Source organism: Panulirus ornatus, chromosome 24 (assembly GCF_036320965.1).
Source record: "Panulirus ornatus isolate Po-2019 chromosome 24, ASM3632096v1, whole genome shotgun sequence".
Classification (NCBI taxonomy): domain Eukaryota; kingdom Metazoa; phylum Arthropoda; class Malacostraca; order Decapoda; family Palinuridae; genus Panulirus; species Panulirus ornatus.
In genome coordinates, this window is record NC_092247.1 from 3,243,385 (window position 1) to 3,267,646 (window position 24,262).

Sequence of the window (24,262 nt, forward strand, 5' to 3'; positions counted from 1 at the left end):
TAAAAGTATAGCTTATGATACGTCAATACCGCATGATGCAATATGTAGCCTACCCTTACCTGAACACATATTATGACCTACTGGTATGCAAAATAAGTTCAGAATTACTTTACGAATAAACCTAAAGCCCTTCTATTACATTACTTCTCAAGGAAAGTTCTTCAAATATTCCATGAATTATTAGAAGAAACAGTTTGAAGGGACATGTTCTGAGAAGAAGACGTAAATGAGAATTCTGCTGTGGCCATATAATGTCCTGACACAGAATACGATAAAGTAATAACAAACATATTTATACTCAGTTACTACCTCATAAAAAACACTTGATACTTCTTGACATAATGACACATAAATAGTACATAAAAACAGTCTTAAATTGATAACAAAAGAAATTATTATACAGTTCTACATATGTAATGGAGGCATAAAGTCATACCACAGGTTTTGACATACGTAATATAATTGTTATCACTGGTCATAATGGCTTTGGTCTACCTAATATACAACCATTCTGGAATACCGACCAAAACTGCCTCTAATAGTCTGCACTGTTCTCACTCCACATTTCATTTTCTTTGAGTGAAAACCGATGCGAAACAGCTTCTTCCTTAACGTCATACTCGTTAAGTCCATAGAATTACAAGTTCATCACACTTTCCAACTTTAATCCATACAACTTGTACCAATCAGATATGCCTTAGACCATAATGAAGCAACGTGACTAAATCGAACCAAGAAATTAGAAGTCCTATTTAACAAGATGCATACAGGTGTAAAAAAAAAAAAAAAAAAAATGAAAGCTAAGCTTCGTCAGATATTCTCCACATCTGAAATATTCAAGGTCCCGCCTACTATGTCTTTCTCAAACTATTTGAGGGACGGAGGTAGCAAAAACACACAAATTTACTGAGCCAACCCACTCCTCCAGTTTAAACTAACAGTACTAATCAATACGTCAATTCTCATAAATTGACAAATTCTTCGCCACAATCATGGAATGGAAGCTAGAGCAGACTCCCCGTCACCAAACAGGGTTAGGTAGTGGTGTATCGACGCGTGCAGAGGCTCCATGGCCAACCCTGCTTTGGAGGAGACTCGATTACCAGATGGCGTGACAGCTTCCCCCCTCGGCCTCTGCAACCAGCCTTACTCCCAGGTACACTGCCTAACGTGGTTTGTGGTTGGGGGACGGTATGACGAATGTGTATGTTTTAAAACATAATACATTTGGGCATCTGAGAGTGATGTGAGGTGAGGTTAAGGCCTTCGAAACGTTAACGTGACTGGATGACCTTAAGACACAACAGTCTATGTGGCTCCCTTTGGCGTGACTGGGAATCACCAAAGACACTCGCCTTTTTATGTATGTGTAAAGGACAAGTAATATTTTTTCCCCTTACAATCAGTAATATCATATTCCTGCAGTAAATATTCCAAAGTAAACAAACGTAAGTAAGCCGCATGGCGTGTCATGAGGATGACTGAGGACTGGGGTCGCCAGAACTTTCCGCTGAAATACGACTACTGCTTATAAGCTACCTTACCAAACTACGCGGGGCTTCTTTTGAAGTTACTGTGTCCTCTGAATTGGTTTCGGGCCTGTCTTTTACCGCTGTAACTCGAGTTTTGATGAAGAAAAAAGTGAAAATACTGTGTATATATATATATATATATATATATATATATATATATATATATATATATATAATATATATATATATATATGTCTTCTTGAACTGTAACCTTTACATATCTGTACTGAACATGGGTACAATCTAGATTTTCTGACATGCCACTTTTATTTTGAGCTTTTCATCATTGTCTTGGCGAGTTCGTGGCTCGCACCCCAGCCTCCAAGATCAAATCCTGGAGGTATGAGGTTGACCTAAGCTGGCTGCTTAGCCTTTGGGCCTATAATGAATTGGCGGGGTCACTAGGGCCGGCAATGTTAAGGAGCATCCATGAACAGGATAATCATTAACTCCATAAGGTGATTAGGATAATTACACATGACACTCTCATTATGCACATGGCCCACGGCCTGAAACTGTCGTATACACTCTAATCATGCATATGGTTCATGGCCTGAACTTAGTCCCATACACTCTATTATGCATATGGCCCATGGCCCGAACTTAGTTTAATCAAACACCGAAATGCTAAAGGTTCCTGAGTGGTCTGTGTCGACCGTGAGCTGAGGCGCAGTACACAAAGGGCAAGTTATATGATTACAGGCTCCACCGCGGTCACCTGCCAGGGTGTGACGACAGCTCCTTACGTAAAGCCTCTATCGTGGGCGAAAATAATACACAAGTGGTATGTATCCTCATTACCAGCGACAATACGCCAACGAGATAGCTGGTGGGCTGGCTGTATCAGTCGCTCTGTCTGGCCTGATGGGTGTTGCACCTGGCGTTCCGTCTGGCCTCTGACGCCCGCGTTCGGTCTAGCTTGATGTGTGTGTGCGTCCGACTGGCCTTAAAATCTTAGCGCTAAGCCCGTCGCTCGGTCTGCTTCCGTCTCCAGGGTCACCATATTCATCAGTGAAGACGACCAGGCCAGACCTGTTGCATGACCCGACCCCTCCCTCTCTCTCTCTCACACAATCATGACCCATGCTGTTTATTAAGTCAAAAAGGTCAGCAATCAGGGTCACGTGTCCATTTGTTGCTGGTAATGGGTGTTGATAATGACCCATGAAATTATGCCGGAAAGGCTTATCCACGTCTGTGGGTGAACTCGACAAGCTCTTTGATAATCTCCAGAATTTTTATATTCATTCTCTTTTCCAAAACTTACATAACAACGTTATTCCCCGTCCCTTTGAGGAAGTGGATGCGATCCGTGAGTATGAGCATCAGGCATGACCTTTAACTTGACCTAAAGGTCAAGCCATTGTGTTCAAGAGCTTTAACTAACGTATCTGTGCTTTTCTTTTTACTATACAACCCAGTAGTGGGCCAGTCTGGCCTCATGTTGTCTGCCTTTCTCATGTAAACTCGTGTAAACTCATATGCAACTGCTTCCTGCAAATGCAGATATCAATTATACTGTAATTCTGTAATACAGCGACGATGGTCCGATAAAAGAATAAACACCAAAATTCGTCTAAGAAACAATTAAGCGCCCTTACCGTCAGCTGTCTTAGAACGAGGGTTATCAACCCCAGTTATCAATGTAATTACGAGTTTGATTATACTCAAACGTGGAGTTCCTGCGGGTTGGAGATACTTAACAGCATATGCTGTCCCCCAGCCTCTCCTCCCTGCCCGAGTTCGATATCAGCATCGCGAAGGTTCCTGCCTCCGACTCCACCACACACAAGATCGCGTGTCTACTATCAATTAACCAAGAGGACCATCCGCTCAACATTTCGTGTGAGCCACAATTCAATCAGACGGCGAAGCGTCTCTTTCGCTACGTCCGTGACCTATCAAGAAAGAAAATACGATAACGAAGCAAAAAGTGCGACAAAGAAGTGGGAGCCGTATCCCCCACAGCAACCAACAATGTGGGTTTTTCTTCTTCCTCGAATCACACACGCATGGACTAGGCTCCTACATAAACACACTCCTAACCACAGGCTTGTATGGCAGATTTGCAGTAATATGATCATGATCGCTTTACATCCTATCCTGCCCGAGGTATATTCATTCCTAAAACCTGATCCGCCATGTAAACAACAGTGAAATGTACAAGAGCTTTAATTATACCGTGCTGTCTTACGGTGACATAGCTGACAATGGCCGAGGCCCCGAGCGCGTGCATGCTGTCGCGAAGACAGTCCGGGCCCAACCCAGACGTGAAACACGGCACGAGTATGACTTTAATGAACAGACACTATAGAGTCGGATCTACCGCCACTCGTGCCCACAGGGGTTTGGACCTATTTTCAGGCCTGTGCGACCCGGTGACAGTTTGGTGACACATGACATGACGCGCCTGAAGGGGAATATGGCCTTAAAACCCGCGGAAGCACGAACTAAAGACTTCCTACTACCCTCCTAACACAAGGGTCAACCGGCGGCTTGCTACCTGCGCCTTTGTCACACGCAGTAGCGCGAATGCCGCTAGAGTTACAAGATAAAATGTATTTCTCTCTAAGGTAGAGCGAACGAGGCTTGCGCTGGTCAGGTAGGGAAATGTAAATCGTATCGCATTATATGGCAGCGTGATATGTGGGTTGGGAGGGAGGGGTGGGGTATGGTGACGTAACCTTGGGAGACCAAGGCATGCCACTCCCACCCTTGCGGAAAGATTACATTAGGCTCCATTCGTGACACATTACAGGATCAGGCCGTCTACCGAACACTACGGTAACCGGATGCGAGTTACCGGACACCCGACACATGGGGGCTGATTACGTGACTAACAACAACAAAAGGTAAGTATGGTCGGTTGGGCATTGTTGAAGAGGAGGAGCTTCGGGGTCTGCCATCCTGGCCTGTTCCGGGGCGCCCTTCCTCGGCTCCTGCTACTAATACTAAACCATGGGAATGCCACACTAAAGGTCAGTAGTCAGTCATTTTCTCGTAAGCGCGTCATGCATTTACTGACCTTTACAAACGACGGACATTTTCGTATTCCCATCCAGGTGATGTAATAATAATAATAATAATAATAATAATGATAAATTTCCCGAAAAAATGACCGATAATTTCTCGCCAAAGACCTACTCAATCAAGTGGTTCATCCTTTCCCTATTAATGATTGTTGCGTAGTCTTGAGGAGCCCTTGGTTTATATATATATATATATATATATATATATATATATATATATATATATATATATATATATATATATATATACACATATATATAATAGTTTAAAGCTATGTAAAACAAATCTAAGAGTAATATCTGGTGAAAAATACGAAAAAAAAAACAAGATAAACACGACATTTATCGACATCGCAATGACCTTTTAACAAACACTAGACATCGGAACTTACCTCATATGTCACTTACGACTTTTTTCTTTTTAACACTGAATAAGCAACACTCCAGATCTAGGATCTAGGATGATTACGGACAACATTTCCATGTTTGGCGGTATTACCGGGCGACGTGAAGCTAGCTACCTTAACACCACACACACACAGTCTTGCCGCTCATTTTGAGCGCTCCGTTGCTTGTTTACAAAATGCCAACAGGGTTTCCCCAGGAGCGATGTTCCTGTTTCAGCCCGTCCGATTAATGCTTTCCCCTCAGGCGGGGCCTATCATAGTCACCATTGTAAGAGTCTCTCTCTCCCTCCCCACCTACTTCCCAAGGCCATTCCAGTCAGTCGACTGCATCTCATCTGAATAATTTGATCCAGAGTAATAATTACAGAACACTTAAAGCCACTTCTTACTTGGGGGAGGAGGTAGCGAGGGGGGCGCGGTGGAGCTAATTGACCCCCTGCGAGGCGGGCTCACAGCAATTATAATGAGTGGAGAAAACGCACCAGCCTGGCTAACACGTCTACACAGTGTACGACCCAGCGCTACGGTCTACCTTTAATTACCCTCATAATTGCAAGGGTGAATAGCGCGCGCCAAGGGAATAGGGTGAGACGCCTTGGTGTAAGGGGTTGGGCTCCGGGGTGACGGAGGAGAGGGCTGCTAGGAGGGGAAATCGAGCTGCTAGGTGGCTGAGGAGAGGGGTCACCTGTCTAGCTGTGATTCACACGTACTGATGATAACCCACGCACTGACAACCACCATTAGCATTACATCCAACATAATCACGTTGTATGACAGGAGAGAGAGAGTTCCAAGAGATGGGGAGCATTACGTGTATATGTCTCCCTCTTCCTACGGTACATGTTGGGAGTTAGAAATAGGCGTATACGCACACAGGACCGCCGCCACATACTACGCTCACCCATCAAAGCATTTACGCATGCCCCACCCGCAACCGTGTGAGGGAGGGAGCACCCATCCCTTACCACCCCACCAGTTCACTCTTCCGCTACACTCGTCCTCCTCCCATCTCCACAGCCCGTCCATACCATACGCCGCACCCTCTCCTGCAGATACCGCGGGTGCAGGGTGTCGCCATATATCACCCCACACCTGCCAGCACCTGGACACACGGCAACCAGTCTGTGCCAACAGGAAATCTCGCAAGGCCTTCATTTCACGCCAAATGCACCCCCCTTCGCGCATGTAAACAGTGTCGACTTAGCATAACAAGCCATTTGCAAAGAAACGCCTGCTGCTAATGACGTCATTTGGCGGGAAATGGGCAAGCCAGCCCCCTGGTGGGTGGCAGCGGTACCTGGCTCACAGAACCCGCTGCAGTGTGCCGTGTCCTTCAGACACCTGTGAAAAAGCTGGTGTCCTTCCAGACACCTGTAGCGGTGTCTGTGTCTTCCCTAACACCAGCAGCGGTGCTTATGTTCTTCCCCAACATTTGTAGCAGTGCTCATGTCATCCCCAACACCTGTAGCAGTGCCCAAGTCCTCTCAAACACCTGCAGCAGTGCCCATGTCCTCCCCAACACCTGCAGCAGTACTCAAGTCCTTCCTAACACCTGCAGCAGTGCCCATGTCCTCCCCAACACCTGCAGCAGTACTCAAGTCCTCCCTAACACCTGCAGCAGTGCCCATGTCCTCCCCAACACCTGCAGCAGTGCCCATGTCCTCCCCAGCACCTGCAGCAGTGACCATGTCCTCCCCAGCACCTGCAGCAGTGACCATGTCCTCCCCAACACCTGCAGCAGTGCCCATGTCCTCCCAACACCTGCAGCAGTGCCCATGTCCTCCCCAGCACCTGCAGTAGTGCCCATGTCCTCCCCAGCACCTGCAGCAGTGCCCATGTCCTCCCCAACACCTGCAGCAGTGCCCATGTCCTCCCCAACACCTGCAGTAGTGCCCATGTCCTCCCCAACACCTGCAGTAGTGCTCATGTCCTCCCAACACCTGCAGGAGTGCCCATGTCCTCCCAACACCTGTAGCAGGGCTCATGGCCTCCCCAACACCTGTCATAGTGCTCATGTCCTCCCAACACCTGCAGGAGTGCCCATGTCCTCCTAACACCTGTAGCAGGGCTCATGGCCTCCCCAACACCTATCATAGTGCTCATGTCCTTCTGTCTGTTGGGCTGGGACACAATCCGAAAGCTTCAAGTACAACTCGGCCTCAGTATAGGGTCCTGATCTCCCACGTTTTCTGTTGCACCTCCCACCGCCTCCCTCTCCCATACTGTTGGCCACCTGCGGGAGTCCGCCAGTCATAATATGGGCCACCTTGTATTTGCTGGGTCTTTTAGCCAACCAAGCATCTTATAGGTTTTCCCACAGGTTAGCACTTTCTTTGCCTCACACCAACTGACGGCGAAAACGTTTTTAAGATTTAGATTTAGGTTCTTTCTGAACTGCCCCGCCGTGTATGGCCACAGATGCAGCAGCATCGGGGCCTCTTTTACCCGTCTAGTGTGGTGTCCCCTCCTACCACAGATACGTGGTAGGAGCAGCTATACCGCCCCCCCGCTACCATAGCTAAGAGGCGCCCTCTCCTCATACAGCTCAGTCGTATCCTCACCTCCTCGTAACAAAGCAACAGTAGCATCTCCATATGATACGTCACTGTCACGCCTCTACGTCACAAATTCGCCACACGAGACGACAAAGGACCTAGATCCGTCTTCGGCCTCCGAGAAGTGGCTACTCCTCTCTTCAGAGGAGCTGGTGAGGCTAGGCAGGGTGTGGGCGCTGCATCGTGTTGAGCCACTGGAACCCCGAACTCCCAAGAGCAAGACTTCTAAATGGCCGGTTAAAAGTGCCCGGCCACCATATCCAAAGAGTTAAGATGGACCCCAGAAGAACAAATTACAAACTTCTCTTTCCTCTGAATCCCTGAATAACGAGGAGTCTTCGGGGGGAAAAAAAATGTGATAAAACACATCCACGAACTTTGCGTCATACAATCAGACATCAACACCGCCCAGCCGGAGGTGCCACGGTCCCTAACATGGGTCATCTGCCCAACAAGGAGAAAGCCCGAGATGTCTGACGCCGCCCATCTGCCAACGAGCCACTTCCTGGGAAACGCTTTTCACAGCCACCACAAACGACAACAGGCCTTCTTAAGTTGTTAACCCCTCCCACGCACCCCCTCTCCTTTACCAAGATTCTTCGTTCCAATTATCTTCGTAACAAACACTTGAACGACTCATTCGGAGAGGCTGAGGGGCTCATCACGGGAGGGTGACCAGCTCTCGCGAGGAGCCCCCAGGATTCCTGGCTGAGGGCTGCGCGTGCCGCCCAGGGCCGTAAAGCTGGTCAAGTTGGGTGTCGTAAGTCTCCTTAATTCCGGGTTAAGCCAGCGTGTAGGGTCGCAGCCCCGCCCTCCATCGGCCCATCAAGGTGCCACAACGTAAACCCTCCAAATTTACCGCGCCACGCGTCGTCTCAATTATCGTAAACTTGTGGTTACCGTCCACAAATATCAGCTTAGATCCTCCCTCACCTCACCACCATCCAACCCCGTCCGTAAATGGTAGCCGGGAGCGTATACCTTTATAAATACTCCCGCGCAATTATTATTTATTATTATTCCCGTTAGAACATCGTCCTGAAATAGGGGGGGAAGTAGTGTGTTGTATGACATACCATCACTGCCCACCGACCGCTCTGTACGTGCCACGGCTGGAGTAGCGTATGTGGGTCAAGCGGGCCGGTGGCGGATTGTAACGAAACCTTCCAACACGGCAGTCGACCCCCTTAACGCTAGGAGGAATTTGAGAGCTGTTTACTTCAAGATATGGGGGCGTCATTTGCGTACACACAAGACGATGGACAACAGTCGACCCCCAGTCTATCTAGCTTTGTCCAACGACCATAAGTGGATCGTTTTTTTTTTTAAACATATCGGAATTAAAAGTTAAAATGGAAGCTACGATATGAATTCAGTTGAGCTACAGAAGCTCAGGGAGGGAAAAGGGGAACTTGGGTGACCTAATGCCAAGCAAGCAGTGCGCAAAAGCAGTACTTAAAAGGCGAACCAAATTCTGGGATACACAGGAAAGACTTTCGAACTTAAGTCTTTGGATTTTACCTTCGTTTTTTTACAACTCAGTGGCGTGTTCAAATCTTGAATACAGTGTTCAGTTTCGGTCAAATCCTTCCTGGTGTTAGGAACGGGTTTGATTTGGAACCCAATGACGATTAGCTTACTCGTCTAATTCGCGGATGCCTTGAAACTCTTAAAAATATCCTCCTGGAACCACATACAGGAGCATCCTATTTCAAAGAAGGGTGTTCAAACCACTCCAACTGCCGTTCTGTTGTCTTGATTTCTCTCCTTCCCAAAGAATCTGATCCTATCCTCAACTCCACTTCCCTTATGCAACTTGAATCCCACAGTGACTCCATCTTACAAATATTAGGTGATCCTCTCTAAAGAGACTCTGGGAAATCCCTTGTTGCACTTGGATCTTCAATAGTTTTGTGGTATAATTTTTTCCCCCCTCTCAAGTTTCCACCTTTCAGACTTAGATCTACGAGCACTTCAGAAGCTCCAAATGATTTCACATTCACAGTTTCCACATTCGTCATTTATCCATTCATTCGAGATGTCTACGATTATGGCATGTTATTGCTCAAGCCATGTCGCTCATGTCCCTGCGTGTCGTATAAGGCGACTAAAAGGGGAGGGAGCGGGGGGGCTCGAAATCCTCCCCTCTCTCTTTTTTTTAATTTTCCGAAAGAAGGAACAGAGAAAGGGGCCAAGTGAGGATATTCCCTCATAGGCCTAGTCCTCTGTTCTTAATGCTACCTCGCTAACACGGGAAATGGCGAACAGTATGAAAGAAAAGGTATCTAGAGTGTACAGTTGAAATGACTTTCCCTTCCCCGCCTCATCTCTCCAGACCGTCATCGAGCCACTGATAAAGGCAAATGATGGGCCGAGAGACGAATGTAGGGGAGCGCGGAGCGGAGCGGGTGGGTGGGTGAACTCTTTCCACCCCACCGTTGTCCATACCACCTAATCTGGGTTAGGTGAGCAATAACCTGGGGTGATGTGAGCAATGACCTGGGGTTAGGTGAGCAATGACCTGGGGTTAGGTAATCAATGACCTGGGGTTAGGTGAGCAATAACCTGGGGTGATGTGAGCAATGACCTGGGGTTAGGTGAGCAATGACCTGGGGTTAGGTGAGCAATAACCTGGGGTGATGTGAGCAATAACCTGGGGTGATGTGAGCAATAACCTGGGGTGATGTGAGCAATGACCTGGGGTTAGGTGAGCAATAACCTGGGGTGATGTGAGCAATAACCTGGGGTGATGTGAGCAATAACCTGGGGTGATGTGAGCAATAACCTGGGGTGATGTGAGCAATAACCTGGGGTGATGTGAGCAATAACCTGGGGTGATGTGAGCAATGACCTGGGGTTAGGTGAGCAATAACCTGGGGTGATGTGAGCAATAACCTGGGGTGATGTGAGCAATAACCTGGGGTGATGTGAGCAATAACCTGGGGTGATGTGAGCAATAACCTGGGGTGATGTGAGCAATAACCTGGGGTGATGTGAGCAATAACCTGGGGTGATGTGAGCAATAACCTGGGGTGATGTGAGCAATAACCTGGGGTGATGTGAGCAATAACCTGGGGTGATGTGAGCAATAACCTGGGGTGATGTGAGCAATGACCTGGGGTTAGGTGAGCAATAACCTGGGGTGATGTGAGCAATGACCTGGGGTTAGGTAATCAATGACCTGGGGTTAGGTGAGCAATGACCTGGGGTTAGGTGAGCAATAACCTGGGGTGATGTGAGCAATGACCTGGGGTTAGGTGAGCAATAACCTGGGGTGATGTGAGCAATGACCTGGGGTTAGGTGAGCAATAACCTGGGGTGATGTGAGCAATAACCTGGGGTGATGTGAGCAATGACCTGGGGTTAGGTGAGCAATAACCTGGGGTGATGTGAGCAATGACCTGGGGTTAGGTAATCAATGACCTGGGGTTAGGTGAGCAATGACCTGGGGTTAGGTGAGCAATGACCTGGGGTTAGGTGAGCAATGACCTGGGGTTAGGTGAGCAATAACCTGGGGTGATGTGAGCAATAACCTGGGGTGATGTGAGCAATGACCTGGGGTTAGGTAATCAATGACCTGGGGTTAGGTAATCAATGACCTGGGGTTAGGTGAGCAATAACCTGGGGTGATGTGAGCAATGACCTGGGGTTAGGTAATCAATGACCTGGGGTTAGGTGAGCAATAACCTGGGGTGATGTGAGCAATAACCTGGGGTGATGTGAGCAATGACCTGGGGTTAGGTGAGCAATAACCTGGGGTGATGTGAGCAATGACCTGGGGTTAGGTAATCAATGACCTGGGGTTAGGTAATCAATGACCTGGGGTTAGGTGAGCAATAACCTGGGGTGATGTGAGCAATAACCTGGGGTGATGTGAGCAATGACCTGGGGTTAGGTAATCAATGACCTGGGGTTAGGTGAGCAATGACCTGGGGTTAGGTGAGCAATGACCTGGGGTTAGGTGAGCAATGACCTGGGGTTAGGTGAGCAATGACCTGGGGTTAGGTAATCAATGACCTGGGGTTAGGTGAGCAATAACCTGGGGTGATGTGAGCAATAACCTGGGGTGATGTGAGCAATGACCTGGGGTTAGGTGAGCAATAACCTGGGGTGATGTGAGCAATAACCTGGGGTGATGTGAGCAATAACCTGGGGTGATGTGAGCAATGACCTGGGGTTAGGTGAGCAATGACCTGGGGTTAGGTGAGCAATGACCTGGGGTTAGGTGAGCAATAACCTGGGGTGATGTGAGCAATAACCTGGGGTGATGTGAGCAATAACCTGGGGTGATGTGAGCAATAACCTGGGGTGATGTGAGCAATGACCTGGGGTTAGGTGAGCAATAACCTGGGGTGATGTGAGCAATAACCTGGGGTGATGTGAGCAATAACCTGGGGTGATGTGAGCAATAACCTGGGGTGATGTGAGCAATAACCTGGGGTGATGTGAGCAATGACCTGGGGTTAGGTGAGCAATAACCTGGGGTGATGTGAGCAATAACCTGGGGTGATGTGAGCAATGACCTGGGGTTAGGTAATCAATGACCTGGGGTTAGGTGAGCAATAACCTGGGGTGATGTGAGCAATAACCTGGGGTGATGTGAGCAATAACCTGGGGTGATGTGAGCAATGACCTGGGGTTAGGTAATCAATGACCTGGGGTTAGGTGAGCAATAACCTGGGGTGATGTGAGCAATGACCTGGGGTTAGGTGAGCAATGACCTGGGGTTAGGTGAGCAATAACCTGGGGTGATGTGAGCAATGACCTGGGGTTAGGTGAGCAATAACCTGGGGTGATGTGAGCAATAACCTGGGGTGATGTGAGCAATGACCTGGGGTTAGGTGAGCAATAACCTGGGGTGATGTGAGCAATAAACTGGGGTGATGTGAGCAATGACCTGGGGTTAGGTGAGCAATAACCTGGGGTGATGTGAGCAATGACCTGGGGTTAGGTAATCAATGACCTGGGGTTAGGTGAGCAATAACCTGGGGTGATGTGAGCAATGACCTGGGGTTAGGTGAGCAATGACCTGGGGTTAGGTAATCAATGACCTGGGGTTAGGTGAGCAATAACCTGGGGTGATGTGAGCAATAACCTGGGGTGATGTGAGCAATAACCTGGGGTGATGTGAGCAATGACCTGGGGTTAGGTAATCAATGACCTGGGGTTAGGTGAGCAATGACCTGGGGTTAGGTGAGCAATAACCTGGGGTGATGTGAGCAATGACCTGGGGTTAGGTGAGCAATAACCTGGGGTGATGTGAGCAATAACCTGGGGTGATGTGAGCAATAACCTGGGGTGATGTGAGCAATGACCTGGGGTTAGGTGAGCAATGACCTGGGGTTAGGTGAGCAATAACCTGGGGTGATGTGAGCAATGACCTGGGGTTAGGTGAGCAATAACCTGGGGTGATGTGAGCAATAACCTGGGGTGATGTGAGCAATAACCTGGGGTGATGTGAGCAATAACCTGGGGTGATGTGAGCAATAACCTGGGGTGATGTGAGCAATGACCTGGGGTTAGGTGAGCAATAACCTGGGGTGATGTGAGCAATGACCTGGGGTTAGGTGAGCAATAACCTGGGGTGATGTGAGCAATAACCTGGGGTGATGTGAGCAATAACCTGGGGTGATGTGAGCAATAACCTGGGGTGATGTGAGCAATGACCTGGGGTTAGGTGAGCAATGACCTGGGGTTAGGTAATCAATGACCTGGGGTTAGGTGAGCAATAACCTGGGGTGATGTGAGCAATGACCTGGGGTTAGGTGAGCAATAACCTGGGGTGATGTGAGCAATAACCTGGGGTGATGTGAGCAATGACCTGGGGTTAGGTGAGCAATAACCTGGGGTGATGTGAGCAATAACCTGGGGTGATGTGAGCAATAACCTGGGGTGATGTGAGCAATGACCTGGGGTTAGGTGAGCAATGACCTGGGGTTAGGTGAGCAATAACCTGGGGTGATGTGAGCAATAACCTGGGGTGATGTGAGCAATGACCTGGGGTTAGGTGAGCAATAACCTGGGGTGATGTGAGCAATAACCTGGGGTGATGTGAGCAATGACCTGGGGTTAGGTGAGCAATAACCTGGGGTGATGTGAGCAATAACCTGGGGTGATGTGAGCAATGACCTGGGGTTAGGTGAGCAATGACCTGGGGTTAGGTGAGCAATAACCTGGGGTGATGTGAGCAATAACCTGGGGTGATGTGAGCAATAACCTGGGGTGATGTGAGCAATGACCTGGGGTTAGGTGAGCAATAACCTGGGGTGATGTGAGCAATGACCTGGGGTTAGGTGAGCAATAACCTGGGGTGATGTGAGCAATGACCTGGGGTTAGGTGAGCAATGACCTGGGGTTAGGTGAGCAATAACCTGGGGTGATGTGAGCAATAACCTGGGGTGATGTGAGCAATAACCTGGGGTGATGTGAGCAATAACCTGGGGTGATGTGAGCAATGACCTGGGGTTAGGTAATCAATGACCTGGGGTTAGGTGAGCAATAACCTGGGGTGATGTGAGCAATGACCTGGGGTTAGGTGAGCAATGACCTGGGGTTAGGTGAGCAATAACCTGGGGTGATGTGAGCAATAACCTGGGGTGATGTGAGCAATAACCTGGGGTGATGTGAGCAATAACCTGGGGTGATGTGAGCAATAACCTGGGGTGATGTGAGCAATAACCTGGGGTGATGTGAGCAATGACCTGGGGTTAGGTGAGCAATGACCTGGGGTTAGGTGAGCAATGACCTGGGGTTAGGTGAGCAATAACCTGGGGTGATGTGAGCAATGACCTGGGGTTAGGTGAGCAATAACCTGGGGTGATGTGAGCAATGACCTGGGGTTAGGTGAGCAATAACCTGGGGTGATGTGAGCAATGACCTGGGGTTAGGTGAGCAATAACCTGGGGTGATGTGAGCAATGACCTGGGGTTAGGTGAGCAATGACCTGGGGTTAGGTGAGCAATGACCTGGGGTTAGGTGAGCAATGACCTGGGGTTAGGTGAGCAATAACCTGGGGTGATGTGAGCAATGACCTGGGGTTAGGTGAGCAATGACCTGGGGTTAGGTGAGCAATGACCTGGGGTTAGGTGAGCAATGACCTGGGGTTAGGTGAGCAATGACCTGGGGTTAGGTGAGCAATGACCTGGGGTTAGGTAATCAATGACCTGGGGTTAGGTAATCAATGACCTGGGGTTAGGTAATCAATGACCTGGGGTTAGGTGAGCAATGACCTGGGGTTAGGTAATCAATGACCTGGGGTTAGGTGAGCAATAACCTGGGGTGATGTGAGCAATAACCTGGGGTGATGTGAGCAATAACCTGGGGTGATGTGAGCAATAACCTGGGGTGATGTGAGCAATGACCTGGGGTTAGGTGAGCAATAACCTGGGGTGATGTGAGCAATAACCTGGGGTGATGTGAGCAATGACCAGGTGTAATGTGTAGTGCACTGTCGTGTGGTGTGGTAACACCAGGTGTAATGTGTAGTGCACTGTCGTGTGGTGTGGTAACACCAGGTGTAATGTGTAGTGCAATGTCGTGTGGTGTGGTAACACCAGGTGTAATGTGTAGTGCACTGTCGTGTGGTGTGGTAACACCAGGTGTAATGTGTAGTGCACTGTCGTGTGGTGTGGTAACACCAGGTGTAATGTGTAGTGCAATGTCGTGTGGTGTGGTAACACCAGGTGTAATGTGTAGTGCAATGTCGTGTGGTGTGGTAACACCAGGTGTAATGTGTAGTGCAATGTCGTGTGGTGTGGTAACACCAGGTGTAATGTGTAGTGCACTGTCGTGTGGTGTGGTAACACCAGGTGTAATGTGTAGTGCAATGTCGTGTGGTGTGGTAACACCAGGTGTAATGTGTAGTGCACTGTCGTGTGGTGTGGTAACACCAGGTGTAATGTGTAGTGCACTGTCGTGTGGTGTGGTAACACCAGGTGTAATGTGTAGTGCAATGTCGTGTGGTGTGGTAACACCAGGTGTAATGTGTAGTGCACTGTCGTGTGGTGTGGTAACACCAGGTGTAATGTGTAGTGCAATGTCGTGTGGTGTGGTAACACCAGGTGTAATGTGTAGTGCAATGTCGTGTGGTGTGGTAACACCAGGTGTAATGTGTAGTGCAATGTCGTGTGGTGTGGTAACACCAGGTGTAATGTGTAGTGCAATGTCGTGTGGTGTGGTAACACCAGGTGTAATGTGTAGTGCAATGTCGTGTGGTGTGGTAACACCAGGTGTAATGTGTAGTGCAATGTCGTGTGGTGTGGTAACACCAGGTGTAATGTGTAGTGCACTGTCGTGTGGTGTGGTAACACCAGGTGTAATGTGTAGTGCAATGTCGTGTGGTGTGGTAACACCAGGTGTAATGTGTAGTGCAATGTCGTGTGGTGTGGTAACACCAGGTGTAATGTGTAGTGCAATGTCGTGTGGTGTGGTAACACCAGGTGTAATGTGTAGTGCACTGTCGTGTGGTGTGGTAACACCAGGTGTAATGTGTAGTGCACTGTCGTGTGGTGTGGTAACACCAGGTGTAATGTGTAGTGCACTGTCGTGTGGTGTGGTAACACCAGGTGTAATGTGTAGTGCAATGTCGTGTGGTGTGGTAACACCAGGTGTAATGTGTAGTGCACTGTCGTGTGGTGTGGTAACACCAGGTGTAATGTGTAGTGCAATGTCGTGTGGTGTGGTAACACCAGGTGTAATGTGTAGTGCAATGTCGTGTGGTGTGGTAACACCAGGTGTAATGTGTAGTGCAATGTCGTGTGGTGTGGTAACACCAGGTGTAATGTGTAGTGCAATGTCGTGTGGTGTGGTAACACCAGGTGTAATGTGTAGTGCACTGTCGTGTGGTGTGGTAACACCAGGTGTAATGTGTAGTGCACTGTCGTGTGGTGTGGTAACACCAGGTGTAATGTGTAGTGCAATGTCGTGTGGTGTGGTAACACCAGGTGTAATGTGTAGTGCAATGTCGTGTGGTGTGGTAACACCAGGTGTAATGTGTAGTGCAATGTCGTGTGGTGTGGTAACACCAGGTGTAATGTGTAGTGCAATGTCGTGTGGTGTGGTAACACCAGGTGTAATGTGTAGTGCAATGTCGTGTGGTGTGGTAACACCAGGTGTAATGTGTAGTGCACTGTCGTGTGGTGTGGTAACACCAGGTGTAATGTGTAGTGCACTGTCGTGTGGTGTGGTAACACCAGGTGTAATGTGTAGTGCACTGTCGTGTGGTGTGGTAACACCAGGTGTAATGTGTAGTGCAATGTCGTGTGGTGTGGTAACACCAGGTGTAATGTGTAGTGCAATGTCGTGTGGTGTGGTAACACCAGGTGTAATGTGTAGTGCAATGTCGTGTGGTGTGGTAACACCAGGTGTAATGTGTAGTGCACTGTCGTGTGGTGTGGTAACACCAGGTGTAATGTGTAGTGCAATGTCGTGTGGTGTGGTAACACCAGGTGTAATGTGTAGTGCACTGTCGTGTGGTGTGGTAACACCAGGTGTAATGTGTAGTGCACTGTCGTGTGGTGTGGTAACACCAGGTGTAATGTGTAGTGCACTGTCGTGTGGTGTGGTAACACCAGGTGTAATGTGTAGTGCAATGTCGTGTGGTGTGGTAACACCAGGTGTAATGTGTAGTGCAATGTCGTGTGGTGTGGTAACACCAGGTGTAATGTGTAGTGCACTGTCGTGTGGTGTGGTAACACCAGGTGTAATGTGTAGTGCAATGTCGTGTGGTGTGGTAACACCAGGTGTAATGTGTAGTGCACTGTCGTGTGGTGTGGTAACACCAGGTGTAATGTGTAGTGCAATGTCGTGTGGTGTGGTAACACCAGGTGTAATGTGTAGTGCACTGTCGTGTGGTGTGGTAACACCAGGTGTAATGTGTAGTGCACTGTCGTGTGGTGTGGTAACACCAGGTGTAATGTGTAGTGCAATGTCGTGTGGTGTGGTAACACCAGGTGTAATGTGTAGTGCAATGTCGTGTGGTGTGGTAACACCAGGTGTAATGTGTAGTGCAATGTCGTGTGGTGTGGTAACACCAGGTGTAATGTGTAGTGCAATGTCGTGTGGTGTGGTAACACCAGGTGTAATGTGTAGTGCAATGTCGTGTGGTGTGGTAACACCAGGTGTAATGTGTAGTGCACTGTCGTGTGGTGTGGTAACACCAGGTGTAATGTGTAGTGCAATGTCGTGTGGTGTGGTAACACCAGGTGTAATGTGTAGTGCAATGTCGTGTGGTGTGGTAACACCAGGTGTAATGTGTAGTGCAATGTCGTGTGGTGTGGTAACACCAGGTGTAATGTGTAGTGCAATGTCGTGTGGTGTGGTAACACCAGGTGTAATGTGTAGTGCACTGTCGTGTGGTGTGGTAACACCAGGTGTAATGTGTAGTGCAATGTCGTGTGGTGTGGTAACACCAGGTGTAATGTGTAGTGCACTGTCGTGTGGTGTGGTAACACCAGGTGTAATGTGTAGTGCAATGTCGTGTGGTGTGGTAACACCAGGTGTAATGTGTAGTGCAATGTCGTGTGGTGTGGTAACACCAGGTGTAATGTGTAGTGCACTGTCGTGTGGTGTGGTAACACCAGGTGTAATGTGTAGTGCAATGTCGTGTGGTGTGGTAACACCAGGTGTAATGTGTAGTGCAATGTCGTGTGGTGTGGTAACACCAGGTGTAATGTGTAGTGCAATGTCGTGTGGTGTGGTAACACCAGGTGTAATGTGTAGTGCAATGTCGTGTGGTGAGGTAACATCAGGTGTAATGTGTAGTGCACTGTCGTGTAGTGTGGTAGCACCAGGTGTAATGTGTAGTGCACTGTCGTGTGGTGTGGTAAAACCAGGTGTAGTGCACTGTCGTGTGGTGTGGTAACAGCAGGTGTAATGTGTAGTGCAATGTCGTGTGGTGTGGTAACAACAGGTGTAATGTGTAGTGCAATGTCGTGTGGTGTGGTAACACCAGGTGTAATGTGTAGTACACTGTTAGCGAAGATATGGGTGTAGTTAAGATGCAGGTTAGTGAAGACGAGGGTGTAGTCATGAAGATGGCCTCTTTTTCTGGGTGGGACTTCGACCTCCCGAAAAAGTTAGCTCACTGCACGATAGTGGCAACGCGGAGTCTTGACACAGTCGTAGTCACTGTAGCTGCCTGGTGAGGTTATCAACACCCCCCAATAACGAACTTCAGCCAGCGTGCAGCGAGGCAGCAGCAACAGACACGTGGATTTCAAAACGACAACACGAGAGAGAGAGAGAGAGAGAGAGAGAGAGAGAGAGAGAGAGAGAGAGAGAGAGAGAGAGAGAGAGAGAGAGAGAGAGAGAGAAACACGACACCTCCTCCCTCCTACTGAAGCATCAGCCATAAAGACTCTAACCAAAGAGACACTGGTAGGACATGACACACCACACCACCCTCATCCTCCCCTCGCCACCCCAAAACAACACACAACTTACGGATCTCGTTGAAGTAGAAGGGAAACTCGCCCGGGATGGAGCAGTTGAGCCTGGCCTTCAGGTATGTGGCCCAGTTCTGCACCAGGATGTTCTTGCCGCCCGTGTCCTTCTTGCAGACACGCGCCACTCGCGAGTACACGTTCTTGCCACAGTTGATGTACTCGACCGCCGTCTCCCGGAAGAAGAACATGACGTACTCTCCAACTTCGTAAGACCCCACGAAGTTCGGCTCTGAGGACATCGAAGTGCGGGTCATATTGGGGGAGACATGAAAGAAAGTACATAAATGGTGTATACACAAATACTCAGCTCTGAGAACATCGAAGTGTGGGTCATATTGGGGGAGACATAAAAGTACATGAAAGATGTATATACACACACACACACACACACACACACACACACACACACACACACACATGCACATGCATCCAGCTATTAACTAGACCAGGCGTCACATGATTACTGTAAGGCCTCTGGCAACACAAAAGTGTGACGTCTGTTACTTTCCTTCCATTGCTAAACTTTGGAACTTTCCTTTTTTTATTCAACCTTCACGTGCCTTGTATATCACCTACGACCAGACACCTTTTGAAAAGGCATGCTTTCCCCTACGACCAAATCATTAGATTATGTTGCCTTTCTCTTCTTATTTTCTAGTGTGTGTGTGTGTGTGTGTGTGTGTGTGTGTGTGTGTGTGTGTGTGTGTAATGAACATTCTCATTAAAATACTTTAAATGCTGGCAAAAGTGTGAGGGGCTGCGTCACATCTTGAGAGCAGGTCTGTCAATCATTTACTTCTACTTTCTGCCAACTGGCCACTGGAGGTCTACTTACTGTCCAGCCACTTGGAGTCGTACTTGATGGTCCTCTTGAAGGGATACTCGCCCCTCTTGGTGGTGAAGTTGTAGAGGTCGGCCCTGAAGATGACGGTGTCAGCCTTCGTGAACTCGGCCACGGTGCCGGAGTAGAGCCCCGGCAGGCCGCCGGGGTTGCCTTGCTCGACCCACACGGCTGTGCTGTTGTCCATGGGGTCGAACGGGCACTTGGCCACGCCCGACCCGATGCCCGGCACGTGCTCGTGCCGCGCCAGGTGCGTCAGGTTGGCCTGCAATACAACACGGGAGGAGGTGTATGGGGTTAGCCAGCGAACGCACAACACGGAAGGAATTCTGCCTCACACCTACCTACACTCCGAAGATCGCAAAGGCTCTTCTTTTTTTAATCTATTTCTTCAATACCAGTCGACATGGCATAGGGCAAATGTTTGCCATAGTTGAAGCCCTACTTGTTACAAAAATAAAGGCCCCCTAAGACTCGTGGAAAGCAAAGAAGGACTATAATCCAAAGACTTACTCAAGACTCATGTGTGAAAAGTAGGATTTACCACAACACAACAGGGGGAGGAGGAGGAGTAGGAGACACTCACGTAGATGACCCAGTCCTTGGGGCCGTGGGCGTTGGTGCCGCAGATGTAGAGGCGGTTCTTGGACATGGGCTGGATGACACGGATGTGGTTGCGACAGTCGAAGTGCTGCGGGAGGAAGAGCAGATCTGAGTGGCTGTGTCAAACATACGGCTCGGAAAGGCTCATATATATATGTATGATCACCCCCCTCTTCGTTTACACCTTTCCCTGAGTACGACGGGTCTATCCTCGAAGACGACACGACGATCCTTGAGTGTACGACTCCTTGGATGTATACAGATGGCCTTGGCTGTTGACCCAGACCCTTAAAAAGGTCAAATTCAAAGGCCGGGTCGTCACACGCAAAGGATCGCACCGTCGTAATCAAGGACCTTACCGTCGTATTCAAGGGTCGTTCCGTCGTGAGGAACGGGGTAAGTCTGGAGAAGCGATTATAAAAAAAGTATTATATAGTAAGGATCACGTCATGAAAGCCCAAGGCGCCGTAATGGGGAACAAATGAGCATCGACACCTCGAAGTCCCAGCGCTTTCAAGACCCTTGTGGGAGGGAAACGGCCTGAAAAAAAAGGGGATTCGAATCCCACCATATCGTAGCCTTATTCCATGACGTATTGCTTACTTCTAGCAGACTGATAAGCCTAGGCAAGGCTGGTGAAATACAGCAATGTATCTAATATATCTAACAATTTCTCTCATGGTTGCACGACTCTCTCCTTATCTTCATTCCCTCACCTCTGACTTGCCCCGGGACACGCAGCTGGACACACCCGTTGGCTCCAGCATCATGGCGTCGGTCTGCAAAGAGAGAAAAGAAAGAATAATTTAATATACCAATCGCCCAGTTTCGTAGATGCAACAAGAACCAAAACACACAGTGGCGACAAAAGGTGGTATATGGGCGGAGAGAGATAAGGTCAGGTCAAAGGTTACATTGGATATTGTAAACTCAACAAACACACACACACACACACACACACACACACACACACAAATGCTATCTGATTCTGTGGAATTTGTAAAACTCCACCAAATCCTAATCGTTGTCTAGCATTTTTAACATAAAAAAAGATATCTAAAAACAAAGAAAAGTCTTAAACAGAATTAAATAAAGATATCTCAACATGTTCCCTGGTTATGTGTTTCTTTATTCATCACAGGGAAGACACGGCTTGCCTCCAACCCCCACCCACGGCTTCAGCCTCACATTAACTTTAAACCCACACACCTAAGTAAGACACACTCCTTTCTCGATCAAGCTATTTCACACCATAATCACCCACGACATCAACGGAAATATGGTGGAACTAGCTTATCAAAGGCCCAACACCACCACCACCACCACCTTCAAGACACACGGGACGTGTCATGCATAAGTGATGTTCGTTACCTCAATCCAGGTTACTCCGGCTGCGTATGTTGATGCAGAAGAGAAAATGGTCAACACAGTTACCAGCAACTGATGCACGGTGCCCCAGTGCCAACGTCTGTGGGCAAAACGACCAGAAATAGTGTGGGTCGTTAATATTTCCGTCTTGGCCAAAATTTCTTGGTACATTTTTTCTTCATCTGATATTCAAAGTCTCCGCTCCTCCCTGGCAGGGAATCTTTCCTTCATTAATTAATGAATTAATTTTCCTCCGTCCCATAGGGGATAAAAAAAAACCCACTGTCGAACCTTCTGTCGTCCACAAGGGCCATGAGCTTTGCTCTACCCGACGCAGGAGTCCGCGAGCACTGACGGCAGTGGCCTCCTCGACCATGACCCTTGCTCTACCCGACGCAGGAGTCCGCGAGCACTGACGGCAGTGGCCTCCTCGACCATGACCCTTGCTCTACCCGACGCAGGAGTCCGCGAGCACTGGCGGCTGTGGCCTCCTCGACTCTAGGGCACTTGCACTCGCCTCCTGCAGGCTCATGATGATGACCCCAGTCCACCGAGCCCCAATAGCCAAGCGTACACCGTCCGGCCGCCACATAGACGTAGCCTCAACACCACCATCCACGGGAGACAAAAGTATTTCACAATCGGCAACTGGCCATACAACCATATTCCTTTGCGTGTTGCGCATTGGGGGAGGAAGACTTCCTTCGCAAAGCGTTCAAAATGATGACCTTTCTGGGCGGACCTTTCACATCCTAAGGTGTTCCGATTGCTCACCTGGTGCAGAGAATGTGGTCACTGGCATTATTATGGGTCCAGCGGAGGTTGTAACACTCCCAGCGGTCACAACACTCCCCCTCCCTTCCCTACAGGAAGCCCTACGTTGTTTGAATCGACACACAAGAGGCTCCGTCCTAACCACGCCCGCCCTCCTCCCTCCTACCCCGCGCCGCTACACATTTGGCGAAACAGATGGCGACGAAGGACGAGGGGAAGATGAATTAGCTCAAGTGGGGGATTATGGCGCTAAAACAAAGGGGGGGATAAAGTCGCCAATGACGGTTAGGGCGGTTTGTGAGACAGCGGTCGACCCACCGCCACCATCCCAGATGTAAAATGGTCACTCACTAAACACCTCCTTCACCACACCCATTCATGAGGCGAAGAATGGGAGCGGTGTGGTGATGGGGACTAATGGCGCGCCTTACAGCAGCTCCACACCGCTACCACAGTAATTACGACCGACTTCCGCCTCAGACTGGCGGCCCTCTTTGGAAAAGTGAGCAATTGCCACTTGTAGAAATATCTTCAGGAAGAAGAAGACGAAGAATTAGAAGAAGAAGAAGAAGAAGAAGAAGAAGAGAAGAAAAAGAAGGAGAAGAAGGAGAAGAAGAAGAAGAAGGAGAAGAAGAGAAGAAGAAGAAGAAAAAGAAGGAGGAGGAGGAGAAGAAGAAGAAGAGGAAGAAGAAGAAGAGCAAGAAGAAGAAGAAGAAGAAGAAAAAGAAGAAGGAGCGACTATATCATACACACACACACACACACACACATATATATATATATATATATACGTAAGGCCACGCAATCCTGTGGGTTCGAAAGAAATAACTGATGAAAGATCGAGGTTAGGAAAAAATATATGAAGGAGGAGCGAATATATTTTCCCAGACTTTCAGGTTGGGTGGTAAGTTCGAAGGTTCAAAGTTTAAGACCATGTCCTCATGGGGTTTAGTTTTTATCTTCTCAGACGAGGTTCTTAACTGAGGTTCTGCAAGTAGAGCAGGAGTGGCCATTTATTGTCCCTTACTGTGGCCATCCTCCCACCGTCATCATCCCTAGTGTGGCCATCCTACCATTATCATATCATGATCCACAGTGTGGCTATCCTACCATCATCATCGTCATCCACAGTGTGGCCATCCTACCATCATCATCCACAGTGTGGCCACTCTGAGAGACACTACCACCCCTACTGAGGCTACCGTAAACTACCATCCCCAGTGTGGCCATCCCATCGCTACCATCACCAACGTGGCCTTCTTGGTAGGGGCCAAGACAGTCCAGTGTGGTCATCCTGGTGTGGCCTACCACAGCTCAATATAGCCACCCTGGTGTGGCCTACCACAGCTCAATATAGCCACCCTGGTGTGGCCTACCACAGCTCAATATAGCCACCCTGGTGTGGCCTACCACAGCTCAATATAGCCACCCTGGTGTGGCCTACCACAGCTCAATATAGCCACCCTGGTGTGGCCTACCACAGCTCAATATAGCCACCCTGGTTGGCCTACCACAGCTCAATATAGCCACCCTGGTGTGGCCTACCACAGCTCAATATAGCCACCCTGATGGAGCCTACCACAGCTCAATATGGCCACCCTGGTGGGGCCTACCACAGCTCAATATAGCCACCCTGGTGTGGCCTACCACAGCTCAATATAGTCCAGCAGGGACATTCCTGAAGGGCTAACCATACAACCCCATATGGT

The 24,262-nt window shown here is 48.9% G+C and overlaps 1 protein-coding gene across 1 annotated transcript in view; it reads right to left on the reverse strand.

Moving 5' to 3' along the window:
* The window catches only part of LOC139756987 (semaphorin-2A-like), a 666,764-nt gene that overhangs the window by 14,019 nt on the left and 628,483 nt on the right, over positions 1 to 24,262 (reverse strand). Inside the window, exons 4-7 of the mRNA XM_071676928.1 lie at positions 21,128 to 21,190; positions 20,395 to 20,499; positions 19,803 to 20,073; positions 18,966 to 19,196 (exon numbers count right to left, since the gene is read on the reverse strand). Coding sequence (XP_071533029.1) covers positions 18,966 to 19,196; positions 19,803 to 20,073; positions 20,395 to 20,499; positions 21,128 to 21,190 — 670 coding nt within the window. The remainder of the gene's footprint in view (positions 1 to 18,965; positions 19,197 to 19,802; positions 20,074 to 20,394; positions 20,500 to 21,127; positions 21,191 to 24,262) is intronic.